Raw genomic sequence first — 18,984 nt, 5'->3', positions numbered from 1 at the left:
AACATGTTTATGATTTTTTTGGTAATTTTTCCTCGTAACTTGCTTGTCCTTGAATCAAAATTAGTGGTTGATGGTAAGAAAATTAGGTAACTGATCTTTTGTTGTTGTTGTTATTATTTTTAATATGGTTATAATTGTCCAAAAAGTCCTAAACCTATTGTGTAGCGGCCAATTCAGTCGTAAACCTTTTAATTATGCCAATTTAGTCATAAATATTTTGATGATTTGCCAATCTAGTCCTTCCGGCCAATTTTAATTAGAAATCACTTACGTAGATGTCAGCCGTCTTACATGGCATGGCTAGGCCTGCGCTGACATAGACAATTCTTGAAATCCTTTTTTAATTTTCTACGCATAGAACAAATGTCAAAATCAGGTGGGAAGAAAGATATTCTGCCATTATCTACTACGTAGAGCCTGATGATATTAAGCTTCAAACCGAGCTCTATAGAAATGACCTGACGAAGAATGAGATATAGTTTGGTTCTGATGAAGCGAAGTAGTGGAAAGTGGCCCCCAAAGAGGTGGTGCGCGTGTAAAAGCTTTTAAACTTTTCTAGTGTTAATATCTATTAAGTGTTAAGCCACAAGGTTTAAACTTACTGCAATACGGCCTCTTTACAATGTGTCGTTACCTGCGTTCCATATTTTCCAGAAATTTACTAGCATTTAGTTGAGTAGATGTCACCCTGTTTTGCAAAGCAACAATCACATATTATAGACAACTCTAGATACGATAATAAGTCAATAGCCAAACAACTTATTACGCATTTCTATACAGATTTCCAAGGTCACCCAAGGAGTCGATCCCCCGTCGTACCCTGCCGAGCCCAGTGTCGTAATTTCTGCACAAGTGTTATACCACACAAACAATTAAAAATTTTCAATAATAGTCGTTCGTATGGTCTGACAATTTACATAGGAGTTATGAGAGATTTGTGTTCAATAACGGAAAATACTTATATAAAGAAAATTTTCAGACAAAGAAGAGAATCAGATTCCCAGAAGGATGGGTAGAGCTTAACATAACCGACCGCAATACTCGAAGCATTGTGGAAAATTGCACTGCGTGTGTACAGGCGATATTATTGCACTTTGACTTTCCACAGTTCAAGTCAAGTTCAAATACTATATTTTCTTGAAAGTTGTATTAAACTGTTATTTTTTAGTTCTTCATTTGACTTGTTTTGGCAATTCTTCTCGACAAACACGGGGAACTCATCAAATTGATCGTTCGAGACTTAGCGTTAAGCTGGGCGTCAAACATAGGTTCATTACCGAGCATGCGGTCGTATTGAATGATCAAGAAGAAGGCACAGTGCAAACTATTGGATGCCGAATCTGAAGGACTACATCTTCTTGTAATATACGGTATCGGTGGCAGTGGTAAGATGACTCTTGCTGATATTATCTTTAACTAGTTATATGCTAGCCTCAACTCTTATGCAACTTGTTAAATATGTCTTGAATTTTATGTATTCGGTTCGGTTTATTACCTAACTTGACATATTTTTGCGGGACCCAAAAGAGAAGAAAAAATTGAGATTTATTTCGTGACGTAGAGGGTTGGGCCGATAGGCCCAACTTGAAGCAAGTGAGCAAATCTTTTATGACGGTTTGCCTAAGCTGGAGCAAGCGAATAATTGTCATGGGGGGTTCGGGGGCTAGGCCCCCGAGAAAATTTTTGGGGTCCTATTTATACTGCGGCTAGGGTTTTCATTGATATATATAGATTTTCGTTTTGGGAGAGATGGGTGAGTCGTGAGGTTTTGTGAAGTTGTTTTTCAACTTCTGAAAACTGTACTCCTTTTTTGAATATAGTGGAATCTTGTTGTGCTTCACCTGTGGACGTAGATCACCTTGTGATCGAACCACGTAAATCCTTGTATTCTGTGTTTGTTTTTCGCATTTGTTACATCACAACTTGAAGAGTGTGGTTGGCCATTGAAGAGTGTATCTTGATTCAAACACTTTCCAACTCTTACGCAACTTCTGATAGAAGTTAGCTAGGATAAGGATATCACGAATGACATAACTTTCGTATGGCGGTTGATTGAGTGTCATTTTTTTTTTTTTGATCACTTGAGTACTTTGACTTCTAATAATCATTTACTAGAGTATCGTAACTTTCAATCGATCATTTAAAAAAATGTTCACCACAAGTGCCATGACATGTTGAATTTGTAGCACTTATGGCGGTGAGCGTTTTTGAAAAAGTAATGACACTAAAGTGAACGTTCTTTTAGAAGTTAAGATATTTAAGTGATCGAAAAAAAATTATAGCACTTAAGTGAGTGCCATACAAAAATCACAGCAATTGTGATGGCATTTTTCTGAAGTTAGTCTTATGTAACTAGGGGCATTAGGCTTTCTACGTGATATAACAATACAATCACGGAAGCACCGCAAGATGCTTTTACATGAAAATGATACGAGCTTTTATGGAAGAAGAAAGGACGAGAAAAGCATTTTGGTCAAAATATGTGTCTCCACATGGTACAATAGGAGAAAGCATTATTGTACTTAGTGGACTCTATTATCGTGCAACTCTATTAAAGCTGATACTTAAAGAGCTCGTTAAGTGACTGAGATTGGAGTGCATTATCTGAATCGGAATCCGGACTATAGCTCAGTCCTAAGTGGAGATTGGTGTCTCGCCGCTGTTCATTGCTGGAGCAAAGCATATTTCGAAAGTTGATGGAGGATGATAGTGAAAGACAGCTGGACAGTTCTCGCATTTTAAAGCTGGCGGATCCTGAAGTTAATTTTAGTCCTAAGAACGTTCTTTAGGAGATTTTGTGGACGTGCAAGATGATTAGATGATACCCTGTACAGCCTGTGCGCCTTAGAGGAGGAGAGGGGCATCTTTGGGAAAATAAGAATAATGTCACTACACGTGGGAGAGTTTTTGTGTGTAATATAGAAACGCTACATATATTAAAGCGTTGTGCCACCGCGTTGTAACGTCAATCCTCGCTTTCGCTCTAGATTTCGATTCGGGTCTACTGCTAGAATCCCTCTCTTTCACCTGATCTTTGGTGGCTGATTTTTTTAGTTGGAACTGTTGTTTGTTCATCATATCGAATCTTTCCTCTTCTTCAATCATTTCGTTTCTGGGTTCTATCAGATCGGCCTTCCTCGGAATATAGAAATTCTTAGCTCTCGTTTCTCTACAAAGAAGAAGAAAAGAAAATCAGAAAGATAGAGTCAAAACGGGGGGAAAATGGCGGATATTGTTCTGTCTGTAGCTTCCAAAGTGGCAGAGTACGTAGTGGCTCCGGTCGTTCGTCACTGCGACTACGTGATATTCCCCAACAGCAACGTTCGCCAACTTGAGGAAGAACTTGAGAAGCTGGAAAATGCAAGGCAAAGGGTGCAACATTCCATCGATGAAGCTCGAAATGACATGAAGCCGATCGAAGCTGACGTTGAGAAATGGGTGACAGACATGGAGACCGTCACTGACAAGGCGCGCAACTTGCTGGAACGCGATGGACGAGCCAAGAAAACTTGCTTCTACGGGTGGCTTCCGAACCCCAAGGAGCGTTATCGTCTCGGCAGGGACACAAGGAGGACAGTCCTGGACATCCAGGCCCTCATCTCAAAGAGTCAATTCCATAAGGTCTACCATGAGAGTGCTCCACCAGGGCACGTCGCCAGTGCTTCCGATGTGAGCACATCAGCCGGTGACCGGGGCGACACTATCATCGAGTCGCGAGCTTCCATCCTAGAAAAAATAATGGATGCGCTGGATGATGAGAAGTTCAAAGTGATTGGGGTCTACGGGCCTGGTGGCGTGGGGAAGACTACCCTGTTAGTGGAAGTCGAGAAGAAACTCAGGAGCAAGAAGAGATTGTTCGACATGATCGCCAAAGCGAAAGTATCGCAGACTCAAGACCCAAAGAAAATCCAAGACGATATCGCTTATGCCTTCAGTCTAAATCTGAAGGACGAGCCGAGCGAAGAGGGAAGAAGAGACCGTTTGTTTCGGAAAATACAGAGTGATCCGATGAAGAAGGTTCTCATAATATTGGATGATCTGTGGGATAAACTTGATTTGAAGGTAGTTGGAATTCCTTCGGGAGAAGAGAGCAGGGGATGTAAGTTGTTGCTAACATCGAGATTTAAAGATGTGCTGGAGCAAAAGATGCATGCTGATCGAATATTTCATCTTGAAGGTTTAAACAACGACGAAGCTTTCAGGCTATTTGAAAAGACAGTCGGCGACAGGCTCAAAGATGAGGAATTGAAACCAATAGCAGCTCAAGTGGTCGAGAAGCTCGCAGGTTTGCCTCTTTTGATTACTTCTGTCGCAAGCACTTTGAAATATAGCGGTGTGTCCACATGGAAAAACGCGTTGATAAAAATAGATGATTCAAATATAGAAACCATAGTGAAGTTGAGTTACGACCATTTGAAGAGTGAGAACGCAAAGTCCTTATTCTTGCTCTGTGGTCTTATTGGAGGGACCATTGAAGTCGAACTTCTGCTGGGACTAGGCATGGGATTGGGCTTGTTTGAGGGATTCAATAACACGATAGAAGATTCAAGGGATAGATTGAACACTATGCTCGATAGCCTCTGTTCCAGTTGTTTGTTGCAGGATGGTGGCGATGACAAGGAAAATGTGACCATCCATGATCTTTACAGCGAGGTGGTTGTCTCAACTCCATTTAAAGGTCAGAATTCCTTAATGATGAACAGCAATTATGGCTCGTGGCCAAAGGAAAAGCTTGAGAAATGTTGGGCAATATGCCTTGTTAACGTTGTCGGGCTTGCTAGACTAAAGCAGTATGGGTTTCCCGACTTGAAGATACTCATGTTGTCTCAACCAGGAAATTGGCTTGGTCCTGTGCACCAACATTATGAGGGAGATTGTTGTAAACTAGATTTCACATACATGAAGGAGCTCCGAGTCCTATATCTTTTCTCAATGCATATCACCAATTTATCTCCCTCGATCGAAATCCTCGGGAACCTCCAGTCGTTATATTTAGATCATTGCCTTGTGAATGATGTGGCAATTCTTGGCAAGCTCAAAGCATTGCAGATTCTCAGCTTTGCAGGGTCTGAAATTTGTAGGCTACCTAAAGAAATTGGGGAACTTACAAATCTAAGATTGTTGAATCTAAACTATTGCGAAGTGCCTAAGATAGATTCTGGTGTCCTAAAAAGCTTAATCAACTTGGAAGAGTTACATATGAAGGGAAGCTTTGATCAATGGTTGGGTGAGGATGAAATACCGTCAGAATCGTGTAATGCTAGGCTTGCTGAGTTGAAGAGCTTGACAAAGCTAACCACTTTGGAAATATCGATCCGTGATCCTGCCATACTCTTTAAGGACGGTGACCTGCCATTTGGGAACCTGATCAGATTTTGGATCACAATAGGAAATGTTGACGGGAGGAAATTTCAAGGTTTGAGAACCATGAAGCTCAAATTGGAAGGATGCGATAGTATTCTCTCAAAGGAATGGGTTCAGAAAACTTTGCAGAAGACTCAATACTTGCATTTGGACGGATTGGGAGGGTTCAAGAAGAACACTCACGAGTTCTGCATCCAAGGATTTAAGCAACTGAAGCATCTCGACATTCAAAACAGCCCCTCAATCAAGTACATTGCCAGTTCATCCAATGACCCTCTCACTGCATTTACGATTTTAGAGTCTTTATTCCTCGAAAATCTTTTTAATCTGGAGAAAATATGCAATGGCCCTGTCGCACCAGATTGCTTCAGCAAATTGAAAGCCGTGCGCATCGAAAAGTGCCACCGATTGAAAAATCTGTGGTTCCTGTCAGAGATGCAAAGACTTGTACATTTGGAAGAGATTCAAATACGTGAATGTGACTCATTGCAAGCCATTATCACAGATGATGCAGGAAAAGTAGAAGTTGTTGCTGATGACATAGTTGAGTTGCCTAATGTACGTCGTCTGGATTTGCATAAGTTACCAAATATGATGAGCTTTTGCACCGGAGCAGAGGGTGCTCCAATTCAGGTAACTTTTTGGTTTTCCGGGTATAAGTTTCCTTAATTCTTAATCTTGCAAACGATACCTAAATCATACTATTACAGGGGGATTTAGGATAAGATGATATCGGTGTTCACTGAACCTTAGTGCATATTGCTTTAAATTTGATTATTTGTACATTTTGATTCACAAATAAAAAATCCATTCAAAGAGAACACAGGCCATATATTTTTATTCACATTCAACTATAGCTAGGGGGAAGCCTCTTTCTTCGACTGTTTTTGGTTCAATTTATTTCAATGTTAGATAATTGGGCTAGGGGTGAGCATGAATCCAGGATAGAACCGAGAACCTGAGAACTGGATCGGCCGGCCCGGTTCTTAGGTTCTCGGGTATGCTTGGTCGGTTCCAGATTCCAAAAATTGTGAATCTGTTTTGATGGATAGGTTCCAAGTGAAACTTAGAACCTGGAACAAGTCTTTGTATTTTTATTATTCTATGTTTTCACGCATTCCTGCGAGATTCCATGGCGTTCAATGATAAGTATATAATCTGAAACCACTACTATGAGCTTCCATTTCCGGCGATATCCATGACTAAGACTTTTACTTTATTAATGTTTCATATTTTTCGTGTGTCTAAATATGAGTTGTGATCAGATTAAGGTAATGATTTACTGCAATTGTTCAATTAAGAGTCCAAGTGCAACATGGAACTTGTGACAGGGTAGGTTCTAGGTTACTAGGTATGCATGGTTGGTTTCAGGTTCCAAAAATTAGGGAACTTGTTTCGACGGACAGGTTTCAAGTACGGAACCTGGAACGCTCACCCCCAAATTGCGCTCTAACATGGGTTTGTACCATGACTCATTTATTATTCATTTAATATTTTTAATGGCAAGAAAAAACATTGTACGAAACAAGAATGAATCTTGAACAATGAACGAAATTCAACAATTTCAAAATGAAGAAAGTGATAGATTAAATAAATGGAAGGTGAACCAAGAGCCATGTAACAAAGAAAGTCCGCATAATTCATGCTTTACCTACATGCATGTTGCAATTGATTCTAATACGTCATGCCAACCTCACCGTGTCAACGTCTTTCTGCTTCTGTCATCCCTTTCATCATCCCTTTGTCTCAATTAAGTTTCTGACATTCTTAAGAGACATTCAGCTTATTCATGTATTTAAGGTCCGTTTGTTTCAAATTCATTGTTGCTGAAAATGTTTTCCAGGTAAATTGTTTTTTCTAGGAAATGAATGGTTTTCTTGTATTTGGTTCTGCTGAAAACGCAATTCGAAAAAGTGTTTTATGATGTTTATTAATGAAGCGCAAAAATTTACAAAGCATAGACAAGCACTGTCATGCATCCTTAATAGAAACAAGCCCGAATAAGTCATATTTACTTGTTCATAATGAAAACCAATAAGTTAACAAAAAAAATTATGAAAAATTTAACTTCGATATGAATTTGTTTTCAATTTTGAAGGTCAAAATAGGAAAAAAAAAAGTAACAAAATTATGGTAGTTGTTTTGAAGATCAGTAAATGATTTCAAAAGAAAAGAGAAAAAAATTATGGTCATAGTTTTGAAGATCAGCTAAAGAAAATATAACAATTATGATGACACTTGAGAGAGAGAGAGAGACTTGTGCAGATGTGAGGCGTTAGCAGCATGATAGGGGTGAGGATATACTCATGAAAATGATTTTGCTTATCACGGAAGAGAAATTCTTTTTTTTTTTTTTTGTATTTTAGCCCGAGAGTTTCAGTCATTTTCTCGTATCCAAACACATGAAAAGTCTGAAAGCAGTTTCCTGAAAGTAGCTTTACTTGTGGCAAACTCACCTTTTAATGAGTTTTCATTGTGGCGCTTCGTTAGGTTTCATTGCCTCGCTTGGAATCCCTGGTAATGGTTGGACTCATTGGTCTGGAAGAGATACTCTTCAGTGAACCTTCATTAAAATACAGCAATCTGAAATCGCTACAGATCGAAGAGTCTAAATCCACGTCGAAGAGTATTCTGAAATTAGATTGGATACTGAAGCTGCCGAATTTGGAGTCGCTAGATATTCTGTTTTGTCGATCAGCGGAAGTAGTTTTCGACCTTGCGGAGCTAAAAGTCACCGGAGATGTCGAGATTCTCTCTCAGCTAACGAAATTGAAATTAAGGCGGTTACTGAACCTGCAACGCAAATGGAAACAAGATGCACAATTACAAGGAATTCCGAGATTTCGAAACCTGAAGGAACTCTTTGTCGGGGATACGGGGCTGGCATTTCTCTTTCCGGTGTCTGTGGCTAAATGCCTTAGAGAGATTAGAGACATTGAAGTGGTGGATTGTCCAAATATGAAGGCGGTGATTGTGGATGAAGAAAGAAGGGATGAAGGGACAAATGATATTATAGAGTTCCCACTACTAAAGCGACTATCTATAGTGCGCTGTCCCATGGAGAAATTCTTCTCATATCCTCATAGAAAGAAAGAGTCAGTAACCACTACTTCAGATTCACAAGATGCTTATTCCGATTTCTTCTTTGATCCAAAGGTACAAATCCCTTCTCTTGACATTATACCCATAATAGCCATAGACACACGCTTTGCGAGGCAAGTAATAAAATCTCTTTGAAAATCTTTATTTGGTTTTATTAGTTAAAATGCATTCATAATTTATAATATATTTGTCAGAGTGAGGCCACTAGTGAAAAATTCATTCTTCCACCGCATCAGATAGATCGTTAGGATTAGACCAATTTCTCAGATTTTTCATAGCTACGATCTGACGCATAACTCTTATGAGCAGGTTAGTTTACCAAGCTTGGAGAAATTAGAGCTTAAGTCAGTAGGATCCTTCAAAGGGATATGGCACAGTGAACTTATGAGAAGTTCCTTCTGCAAATTAGCCACCCTCTCCGTTGGATATTGCTCTAAGCTACTAAACGTCTTCCCTTCCACAATCATAGGGAGATTGCACAACCTGACAATTGTCAAGATTGAAAGCTGTCCCTCCCTGGAATCATTGTTTGATTGTGGGTCCCCTGATGCAAATACCGAGCAAACAACTTTATTGCTCTCCGAATTGGAAGAATTGACGGTGAAGGAAGCAGGAAAGCTGAGTTGCATGGTGACGAGCGAATGCCAAACGGTTTTGGGTTTTCCTAATCTAAAAATAGTTCATGTTTACAGTTGCTCCGACCTAAGATATCTCTTCCCCAATTTTACGGCCACAACTCTAGAGAAACTCGAGAACCTATTGATTAGCAATTGCGAACAGATGAAGGAAGTGGTTCCCAAGGAGATAGCCAAAGGGGATGATGAATCCCCACAACCGTTATTCAATGAGATGGTTTGCTCTATCCCTTACTATGATCATCTGTATTCTTGCATTTCATGTTTTAGAACGAACAATCTAATAATTTGTCCTACCTATCCTCCTTTCTCACATTATCCTCGTGCAGGTTATATTCCCCAATATAAGAAATCTAAAAATTGAAGGCGCTCAGTGCAAAGAGCTATGGAACAATCAAATTCCCGATGATTCCTTTTGCAAATTGGAATTTCTTCGATTGGTGCACTGTGACAATCTCCAATGTATTGCCCCATCCCACATGTGGAAGAGACTGCAGCTCTGTCTTGACCTCCTAGAAGTGAGATCATGCCGTTTGATTGAGACCATATACGAAAGTGATGGGACAAATACTGAGAATGGTCAATTGAGGAAGCTGGTTTTGCATGATCTGGAAAACTTGAGGCACATTTGGCAGTCCGATGGTCTCCCAATCGTCCCGTTCCCAAACTTGAGATACGTAGAGGCTGTGATGTGCTCCCGTTTGGAAATGCTTTTCACAACCTTCACCGCGAAATTTCTCGGACAAATCAAAGAGCTGGTAGTGGAGTCATGTGAAGATCTAAAACTAATTGCTGGCCATGAAGAATGTGAAGAAGCGACCGGTACGACAATCACCTTCTCTAAGTTAACTGCTCTTAGACTTTTCGAGTTGCCGAAATTCAGGAACATCTTAGCTGAGAAATACTCCGAGGAATTCCCATCCCTGGAAGTCTGCAGTCTAGTAAGCTGTGGAACAACGTCGGACCATGTCTTTGGTGACTGGGAAAGCTACAAAACCCACAGGATTTTGAAGGACGCAGAAATGTGGAAATATGTGTTTGATGACGGGCGTTTTCCTAGTATTTCTATTTCTCGTTAACTACTTACTACTTAAGAGTTAGATATATTGAGATGTTATGTTTATAATTAGCATTATAGGACAGTTACTCTTGAAATTTTCTCGCTCATAAAGTGAATTTTACTTGCTATTAGCAAGAAATCTTGCGCTAAACTCATTAATAGTGAATGCATTTAGCAGGCAAAAAGCACTTTTATTATAATATATTACCAAGAGATTTTCCTGCTATACTTTGACTTTTCTGTTGACAAAGCTCTTCAAATTTTATTTGGAAAAGAAAAGATTCATTTTATTAAATATGAATGCATTTAACTTGCAAAAGTCAATCTTACTGTTTTATATACTAGATTTTTAGGCTCTTTCAAGAATTTCACAAAATAGATTTAAACGAGTTTCCTAACTAAACTTCACTTTTAATAATTTTGTCTCATAAGAAAGATCAAAACAGGTTTCTTGAAAGGAAAGAAGACTTTAAAGATAGAAGACAAAAGGGAAATGAGAAGCAGACGGCACCGTCTCACATTTTTACCAAGGAACCAAAGAATCCTTTTTTTCATCGCTTTTTATTCCTTCTCTTTTCTTTTTATTTTTTTGCTAGGTATTATTGGATGTTCGAGCTCTCTCTCTTTGCTCTCTCCCCTCTCTCTGACCCTTAAATGCCGTCTCTGTAACTGCAACATCTAGGATTTATATTTTTTTCCCAATTTCCCCATCTGCCACTGTGATTGAGTGGTGGGCAAAGTGAGCAAGTGCTGCTGCAAAGAGAAGAAGATGCACAAATTTAGCTTCTCTGAAAATGACCCAAATTGGCCGTTCCTCTCTCTCTCTCTCCACAACAAAATGAAGGCTCTCTTCGTGAACGGCCTTGTCCCCAAGCTCGTCCGTGAGTCCTTGAACTTGACCAACACGTTGGATTGGTAGACCTTGAACCGGCTCAACCAGCCTTGCGTCCTCAGCCTTAAGGACAACTCCATCTCTGGCAATGTCCCCGATAGACATGGCCACGGGCCGGTTTCGGGCTGAAACCGGCCCGGGTCAAACCCGGGACTGGCCCGTTGACCGGGCCCGCGGTTCGAAACTGGAACCGGCCCGTGGCCTACGGGCCCGGTTCCGGTTCCAACAATTTTGGAACTGGCTCGGAACCGCCGATTCCGGGCCCGATTCCAAAAAAAAAAAAATTTTGCAGCAGGATTTTGATTCTTCTATCCCGAAGAAGATATGTAAGGCGCTTAATGATAATTCATTAAGTTCAAGCCCCATCTCTTTCTCCCTTTTTTTCCAAATTTGATTACAATGTACATTTTGATTACATTTTATATTGAATAATTCATTATTTCATAATTTTATAATTCGTTATTTTTTTTATTTCATAATTTATTTTTAAAATTTTTACCGGCCAGTTCCGAATTGGGTCGGAACCGGAACCGGCCCGGAACCGCCGGTTCTGAACCGTGGCCGTGTCTAGTCCCCAACCTCTCCGTCCTCATCAACCTCAAGTCCCTCTACCTAAACGGCAATGCCTTCTCCGGCGGCTTCCCCACCTCCCTCACCAGCCTCCACTGCCTCAAGATCCTCGTACTCGTCAGGAACCGCATCTCCGGCCAGATACTTGGTAGTCAATAACCCATGAATTTCTTTCTCTTGAACATTAGTAGATTTGTTTCTTTAAATGATACACCTATGCAACAAAGATGGTCTTCTACGGCAAATTTGTGGTCCGGTTGCCCATTATGCACAAAACAAAATGAATGGCCTAAATTGCACCGTTACTTCTACTTGTAGGAAGTGACGGTGCTATTCTCCTAGCGCAGTCCAAGTCGAAAAGGGGGGAGAATGGCCTCTATTGGTTGTGTATGCGACGACAAGATATTCTCTGATGGCTATGTTCGCAACCTTAAGGAGGAAGCTGTGAAGCTGGATAACGCGAGACAAAGGGTTCAGCATTCCGTGGATGAAACTCGAAACAACATGAGGCTGATCGAAGCCGTCGTCCAAAAATGGGAGACAAACGTGGAGATCCTCGCCAGTAAGGCGCGCAACGTGCTAGAACATGACGAAAGAGCCAAGAAAACTACGGGTGGCTTCCCAACCTGAAGCGCATTATCGTCTCGGCAGGGAGGCGAGGTGGGCAATCGAGGCCAACCAGGCACTCATTCTGCAGAGTAATTACAGAAGGTCTACTACGGGAATCCTCGGCCATATATCGATATATAAGGACTTAAAAGATAGTTTTAATCCTTATAATGTAATTAGGAATTTTAATTGACCGCATTAAAATAATAATCCTCTTCTTTTAAAGATAGTTTCTTTAGTTCACCACATGCAAGACGACATTTTTAAGCTTTGACTTTCAAGGGCGTCCGATTTGTTAGACCTCAAGGATTTTCTTGGGAAAATCTGTTGCTGTTGGTAATTATTTTTCATGTAGTTAGTAAAATCTTAAAGAGACAGTAATTTCAAATAAATGAAGTACATAACTTCTACTTGGCATCCATAAATTTCGGTGTTCGTGTTTAGTTTTTTTCTAAGTTGATTTCAATTAAAGTCTTGTTTCCCTATTCGATTTTCACCTGTTGCTGTTGGTGAAGAGTTTCACGAAATTCAGGAAAAAAATGGATCACGCAGCTAATATCTTTATCATGTTGATTTTCCCCAATTATTTTGATTGAATTTGTATAAAAATCGAATGAGAAATCTCATCACCTTACATCCTTTATTTGGAGATATCCCTTCGCACTCTTCCATCAGGTGACATGCTTCAATTCCTTCCTTTATTGTTCCATTCAATGCATCAGCAAAAATGGTGAGTAGATTATATAGCTGTTGACACTCAAAATTACCCCTGGCGGGAGCGGGCTGGTTACAAGTCACAAAGGATATAAAGTACGGTCCACATGGCATAAATGCGAAAAAGGCCGTGAGTCAGGCCCAAAGGCATTGAGAAGACTTGAGGTAATTATCAACAGGACACGTCATAGAAGTGTCGACAAGTCCAAAATCACAAGCTTTGCACGTGACATCGACAAGTTCAAGATCACGAGCTTTTCACGTGACGTCGACAAATTCAAGATCACGAGTTTTGCATGTGACATCGACGAATCCGAGATCACGAGCTTTGCACGTGACGTCGACAAGTCCAAAATCACAAGTTTTGCACGTGGTCTGAAATCATGGTGACACGTGGCAAAACAAATTCATTTACACGTGTCAAAAGGTAAAGATATGACCGTGGGTGTGAAGATCAAGGAAGTTAAAGGATGACACTTAGAAAATAGCAAGAAAGAAAGAGACACATGGAAGAGAATCAGCTATCACGTGATGCCCAAGGAGCATAAGCAACATCGATAAGTCAGGAAGCGGTTAAAGCGTGAAACGTAAGGAAGTGGAAAACGACTTTCAAGGAGAAGTATTCGGTCAACAATTGTCAAACTGCTCTATAAATACTCAAGGATTTCCAACATAAAGAGAAGACTCTTCGAAAAACAACACAACACATCTTTTATCTCGCCTTTATTCTTAGCGCATTAGTAGTAGTTTTAGTTGCAACCTTTAGATTCTGCGTCGTAGATTCAATTCCGACGATGGTCTTTATCAGGTTCAGCATTGTTGATTAAATTCCAATGTTGTGCCACAAGTTCAGCGTCGTCGATTAAATTCCGGCGTTGTGCTTGGAGTATAGCTGTTGATTAGATTCCAGCCATATTCTCTCAAGTTACGTCATTGATTAAATTCTTGCATACTTTGAATGGTAATGTCGCATATTAGTTGTGTCGTTGATTAGATTTCGACATAGCTTGATCTCGGTATTTGCAAGTTGTCATCCCATTATTAGTATTGTCGAGTCTGGTGTATTATCAAGCCAAGTTCTAAGATATAAGTCGGGCTTAATAAATGCATTTGACATTCTCTGTCCAAGCTTGATTCAAAACCCAAGTCTCCTCTAATAAAATCCGAAACGCAACGTTCGGTGAAAGATTTTCGACGGGATAAAACCGGCGAAACATCTTTTTGGCACGCCCAGTAGGACTCTTATTGACTTAAGTAGAGAGAGTGCTATGCCACGCATCCGGAGTAGAACCAACTCGGATAATACGACTGACAAGCAAGCTGCATTGATGGTAGAACAATACCCGTGCGGAGACATCATCCACTCAACTTCTTCATACCGAGGTTGCTAACCAATCTCGAGAGGAGGTCACAGATATGTCGAGGCAGCGTATTGAAGATAGAAGGCAAACTGAACTCACACTAGTTGCACTTTCTACCATGAGGCGGACTATTGAAAAAACTCAGAGCGAGTTCGCTGATTATGTGGTAAGGTGTATGACTGAAGTGGTTAGGCCTTTGATCATTAACACTTATCATGAATGCACGTAAAGTCAACATGGAGGGTCCATCACACCGACCCAACTGAGAACAAGGTCTCCATCAGCATTGGGGGGTCCTGCAATACAGTTTGGAACCATGATGCAAAGTACGCCTGCGATCCCACCCATTCGAATATTACCAAGGGAGAAACCTTGCCGATAGCACCCAGCGAGGGATTACCTCACGCTAGCATGGACCCAAATGGAGGAATTGCTCGACAGTCGATGATCGATGAAAACCTTCAAAGAGGACATCAAGTTACTCAGGTGCAAGGCCCCCCCTGTGATCCAGGTAAATCCTCTACCTGTAGTCCTAGATGTTTGAAATCTTGCAACACCCGTGCCTAGGGGGCAAGAACACATCCAACGGATAAACATTTAACCACAACATCAGGCATCTCAACCTGTAGTGTCTAACGTAAATCAGCATTTTCCACTCCCTATGGGTCTAAATGTTCAAATCTAGCAACCATTGCCAGCACAGTTAAACCCACCAGTCAACCCACATATGATTACTCACAACGTACCACAACTAATGCAGCCACCACCTCAACAACAGCCACAGTTACCACAACAGCCATTCCACCAATGGCCTCATCAAAATCTGAACCAACCATTGCCATCTAATTATGTTGTAGCTCCTGCGCCCGTCGTGGGTCAAGTGTGAAATCAGTTAGTAGTGAATCCTGTAATGAGGGGATATGGCCATGATATGGGATACCTCCTAAATATTTATAGAAAATCATATCCTGATTGGATGGATACTATACCGTATTCAAGGGGTTTTAAAATGCCAAAATTTACATTGTTCACTGGAGAGGAAGATCAGTCCACTTTTGAACATGTTAATCGTTTTCTGGCTCAATGTAATGATGCAGCTTATGCTGATTATTGGAAGTTGAGGTTATTTCCCTTATCCTTGTCAAAAACCTCGTTTACATGGTATACCGCTTTACCGGCAAATTCGGTTACATTATGGGAACAAATGGAAAGATTATTTCATCGCCAATTTCAAAGGGTTGTGTCAGATTTGTCGATGGCTGATCTCTCGACCATGAGACAGTTAGCTAATGAATCTGTTGATCAGTTCATTTCCAAGTTTAAAAGGGCAAGGAATAAGTGTTTAGTCCCTTTACCATAAAAGACTTTTGCGGACCTCGCTTTTAATAGACTGAAGTTTGAAATCCAAGAAAGAATGGTTAGGCAACCATATTCAGATCTGTTCCAGTTGTCAACTATAGCTACTAAGCATGAAAGTCTCCTTCAGGAACAAGATAAAAGGTATGGTCGACGGAGTGAAGTTCGTTGGGCTGATGCTGATGAGAGCGAGGATGAAACTGAATCAGTAGATATAGCAGATGTGGCTCTCGCTAAAATGGTGATTGAAAAGCCATACATCTGCCAGGCTCTAAAGCCAACAAGAGTTAAAGAAAGATCCAACCTCATGTCCAAGGCTAAGAAACCCATTTTTTATTCTTTTGATATCAATAAGACAGAGGAAATATTTGACTTATTATTAGCCGATGGACAGATCAGACTGAAGGAGGGTCAGGTTTTACCCACCAAAGAAGAATTAGCGGGAAAGAAGTATTGTAAATGGCATCATTCATGGAGCCATGCCACCAATGATTGCCTTGTATTTAAAAGAAACGTCTAGGGAGCTATTAAGTAAGGGAAGATAAAATTCTCTGAAGACAAAGGTAAGTCCCCGATGGAAGTTGATGTCGATTCTTTTCCTGTAATGGCAGGGATGGTGTCATTAAGGACAAAGATCAGGGGGCATCAGCCGTATCGTTTTTGTGAAAAATGTAAACGACTGTTAGAACAAGAGAAACATTACTCCAATAGTCGAAGACGTCCGCCTAGTGAAGTTGTCGACGGATTCCACGACTTGGTCCTCACTGATTCATATGATGAACAAACTCCTTCTAGGGGCGTTAATCATCATAGAGGCCATCGAAGCCGTAATAAGGCTATTAAGTCATTCAAGCAAAGGTACGAAGAAGGTGATCCGACTATAGGTACTTTGGGAGAGCCTACTGGTAAATTTGATTACTATGTTAGTTATGCTCCATCACCTTCATACAATGGGAAGATTGAGTCAAGTGGATGAGGTTCTAACTTCCTTAATCGAGAGGATCTTCGCACAGACCCTCATCCACCACGTCGACAAACTCTGAAAGTACCAAGAGACCCACTTGTAGGTCAATGGTATGAGGCCCGCCGAACTCAGAATCGCAGTTCAAATCTGACGCGGACTAAAAAAAGGAGAATGCTGAGGAAAAGAAAAGAGTATCAGCTCCAACAACAAGTAAATCAAGTTCACATCAAGCAGGTTAGACCAACCTTGATCGCAGAACAAAAGGTCAAGCCAAAGTACCTTAAGCGTAGAAACTTAGTCTGGAAAAGAAAACCAGGAATTCAAGCGTTGACACCTTATCGACCTCAACAGTCTTCATCAAAGCAAGAAGTTGAGCCTGCGCGGCGTGAACCACAACAATTATCAAGATTAATCTCGTCATTAAGTTCTTGCATGGTTCGAGTATGTTTTCCATCGAACCTTCGGGTTATGACAGCGGAGCCAGATCATCTGGCAGAAGTTACAATGGAAGAGAAAAAAAGTAGAATTTCACTTTGATATAGAGGAAGTGGTTGAATTCGAGAAACCTCTACCTAAGGGTTCAAACCATTTAAGAGCTCTAAATATCAACGCAAAAGTTAATGGTCAACCTATGTCTCGAGTGTTAGTGGACGGACGATCTACACTAAATCTCATCCCATATCGTTTCTATAAGAAACTGGGAAGGCACGACGAGGATATTATTCCATCGAACATCCAATTGTCCGACTTTACTGGAGAAGTCTTTGAAGTAAAAGGAATTTTCATTGCTGATTTAACCGTTGGCACCAAAACTTCCTGGACATCCTTTTGTGTGGTTGATACAGATGGATCTTACAATTTACTATTAGGCTGAGATTGGATCCATGGCAATCAATGCGTACCATCAACTCTCCATCAGATGCTAGCATTTTGAAATAGAGATAAGGTAGAATACGTCAAAGCAAACACCAAGTCCCAGACAACCTATGCAAATGCATCTCCAACTCGCCAATCGACACTAGAAGACAGTATATCCGTCAGTAAGCCACCTCTCGTTTACCCCAATAGTATTGCATTCTACCGTTTCGACAAAGGGATCATTGAGTGGGTCCCAAAGAGTCAACTGGCAGCACAATTAAGTAAGGTTGTCCATAGAGAACCTTATATTATCACAAGACCTCATTGAGAGGTACTCGGCCTATCGGGCCGAGCTCGTAGAACAATCCACAGAAGCTGTTGATGGAATCCTTGAATTTGAAGAGTCACCCATAAAAGAAATTGAAAAATTAATTGAAGCTCAAGATCCGTTACAAGAGGTCAACCTTGGGCTAGGTAACGAACATCAACTTATTTACATAAGTTCGTTGATCGATGATGACTTCAGAGCTCAGTTGATAAGACTCTTGAAGAAATATAGAGATTGTTTTGCCTAGGACTATAAAGAAATGCCAGGATTAAGCAGAGATGTCGTCGAACACTTGACTACCCATAGAAAAAGGGGTTCAGGCCTCATAAACAGCTGCCCGGACGATTCGCCCCGGAGATTATCCTTAAAGTAAAAGAAGAAGTCGAGCGATTGCTAGCAGCAGAGTTTATTAGAACGGCATGGTACGTCGAGTGGTTGTCTAATATAGTCCCGATAAAGAAAAAGAATGGAAAGTTACGTGTCTGCATTGATTTTCGAGACTTAAACGCAGCCACACCCAAGGATGAGTACCAGATGCCAACGGCAGATATGTTAGTTGACTCGGCTTCTGGAAATGAAATTATGTCATTAATGGATGGTCATTCAGGCTACAATCAAATATTCATCGCTAAAGAGGACGTCCATAAAACTGCATTCAAGTATCCTGGGGCCATTAGCACTTTTGAATGGCTCGTCATGCCATTTGGATTAAAGAATGTAGGGGTAACTTACCAAAGAGCCATGAACTTTGTTTTCATGACATGATTGGAGAATTTATAGAAGTCTACATTGATGACATTATTGTCAAATCAGACGAGGTATGTCATTTAAATTATTTAGAACAAGCTTTTATTAGGATGTAGAAATTTGACCTGAAAATGAATCCATTGAAATGTGCTTTTGGAGTAAGGGCTGGTAACTTCTTAGGGTTCCTGGTTAATCAAAGAGGAATTGAAATCGATAAGAATAAAGCTAAGGCCATCTTAGAGTTACCGCCCCTCACAACCAAAAAACAACTTCAGATGATTTTAGAAAAGATAAATTTTTTGCGTCGATTCATCGCTAACCTGTCAGGAAAAATTAAGGTGTTTTTGTCGCGACCTACCCATTCTGGTCGAGTTGAGGCCAAGAGATATTTGTCGATAGATACGAACATCGATTGATTCGTTTG

The 18,984-nt window shown here is 40.6% G+C and overlaps 1 protein-coding gene across 2 annotated transcripts in view; it reads left to right on the top strand.

Annotated features, from left to right (window-relative positions):
- Window positions 1-10,277, top strand: part of LOC115694186 (disease resistance protein At4g27190-like) — a 105,338-nt gene extending 95,061 nt beyond the window's left edge. The window contains exons 2-5 of one of the 2 annotated variants that reach the window (XM_056317092.1): window positions 3,207-5,997; window positions 7,855-8,520; window positions 8,776-9,318; window positions 9,431-10,277. In XM_056317092.1, the coding sequence (XP_056173067.1) occupies window positions 3,223-5,997; window positions 7,855-8,520; window positions 8,776-9,318; window positions 9,431-10,180 (4,734 nt within the window). In that variant the 5' untranslated portion in view covers window positions 3,207-3,222 and the 3' untranslated portion in view covers window positions 10,181-10,277. The remainder of the gene's footprint in view (window positions 1-3,206; window positions 5,998-7,854; window positions 8,521-8,775; window positions 9,319-9,430) is intronic. The other variant, XM_056317093.1, reaches the window with a different exon arrangement.
- The last annotated feature ends 8,707 nt before the right edge of the window (window positions 10,278-18,984 follow it).

The sequence above is a fragment of the Syzygium oleosum genome, unplaced genomic scaffold, assembly GCF_021117445.2.
Source record: "Syzygium oleosum isolate NSW1041296 unplaced genomic scaffold, Sole_v2.1 Sole_v2.13, whole genome shotgun sequence".
Classification (NCBI taxonomy): domain Eukaryota; kingdom Viridiplantae; phylum Streptophyta; class Magnoliopsida; order Myrtales; family Myrtaceae; genus Syzygium; species Syzygium oleosum.
This window is presented reverse-complemented; position numbering and strand designations above follow the sequence as displayed.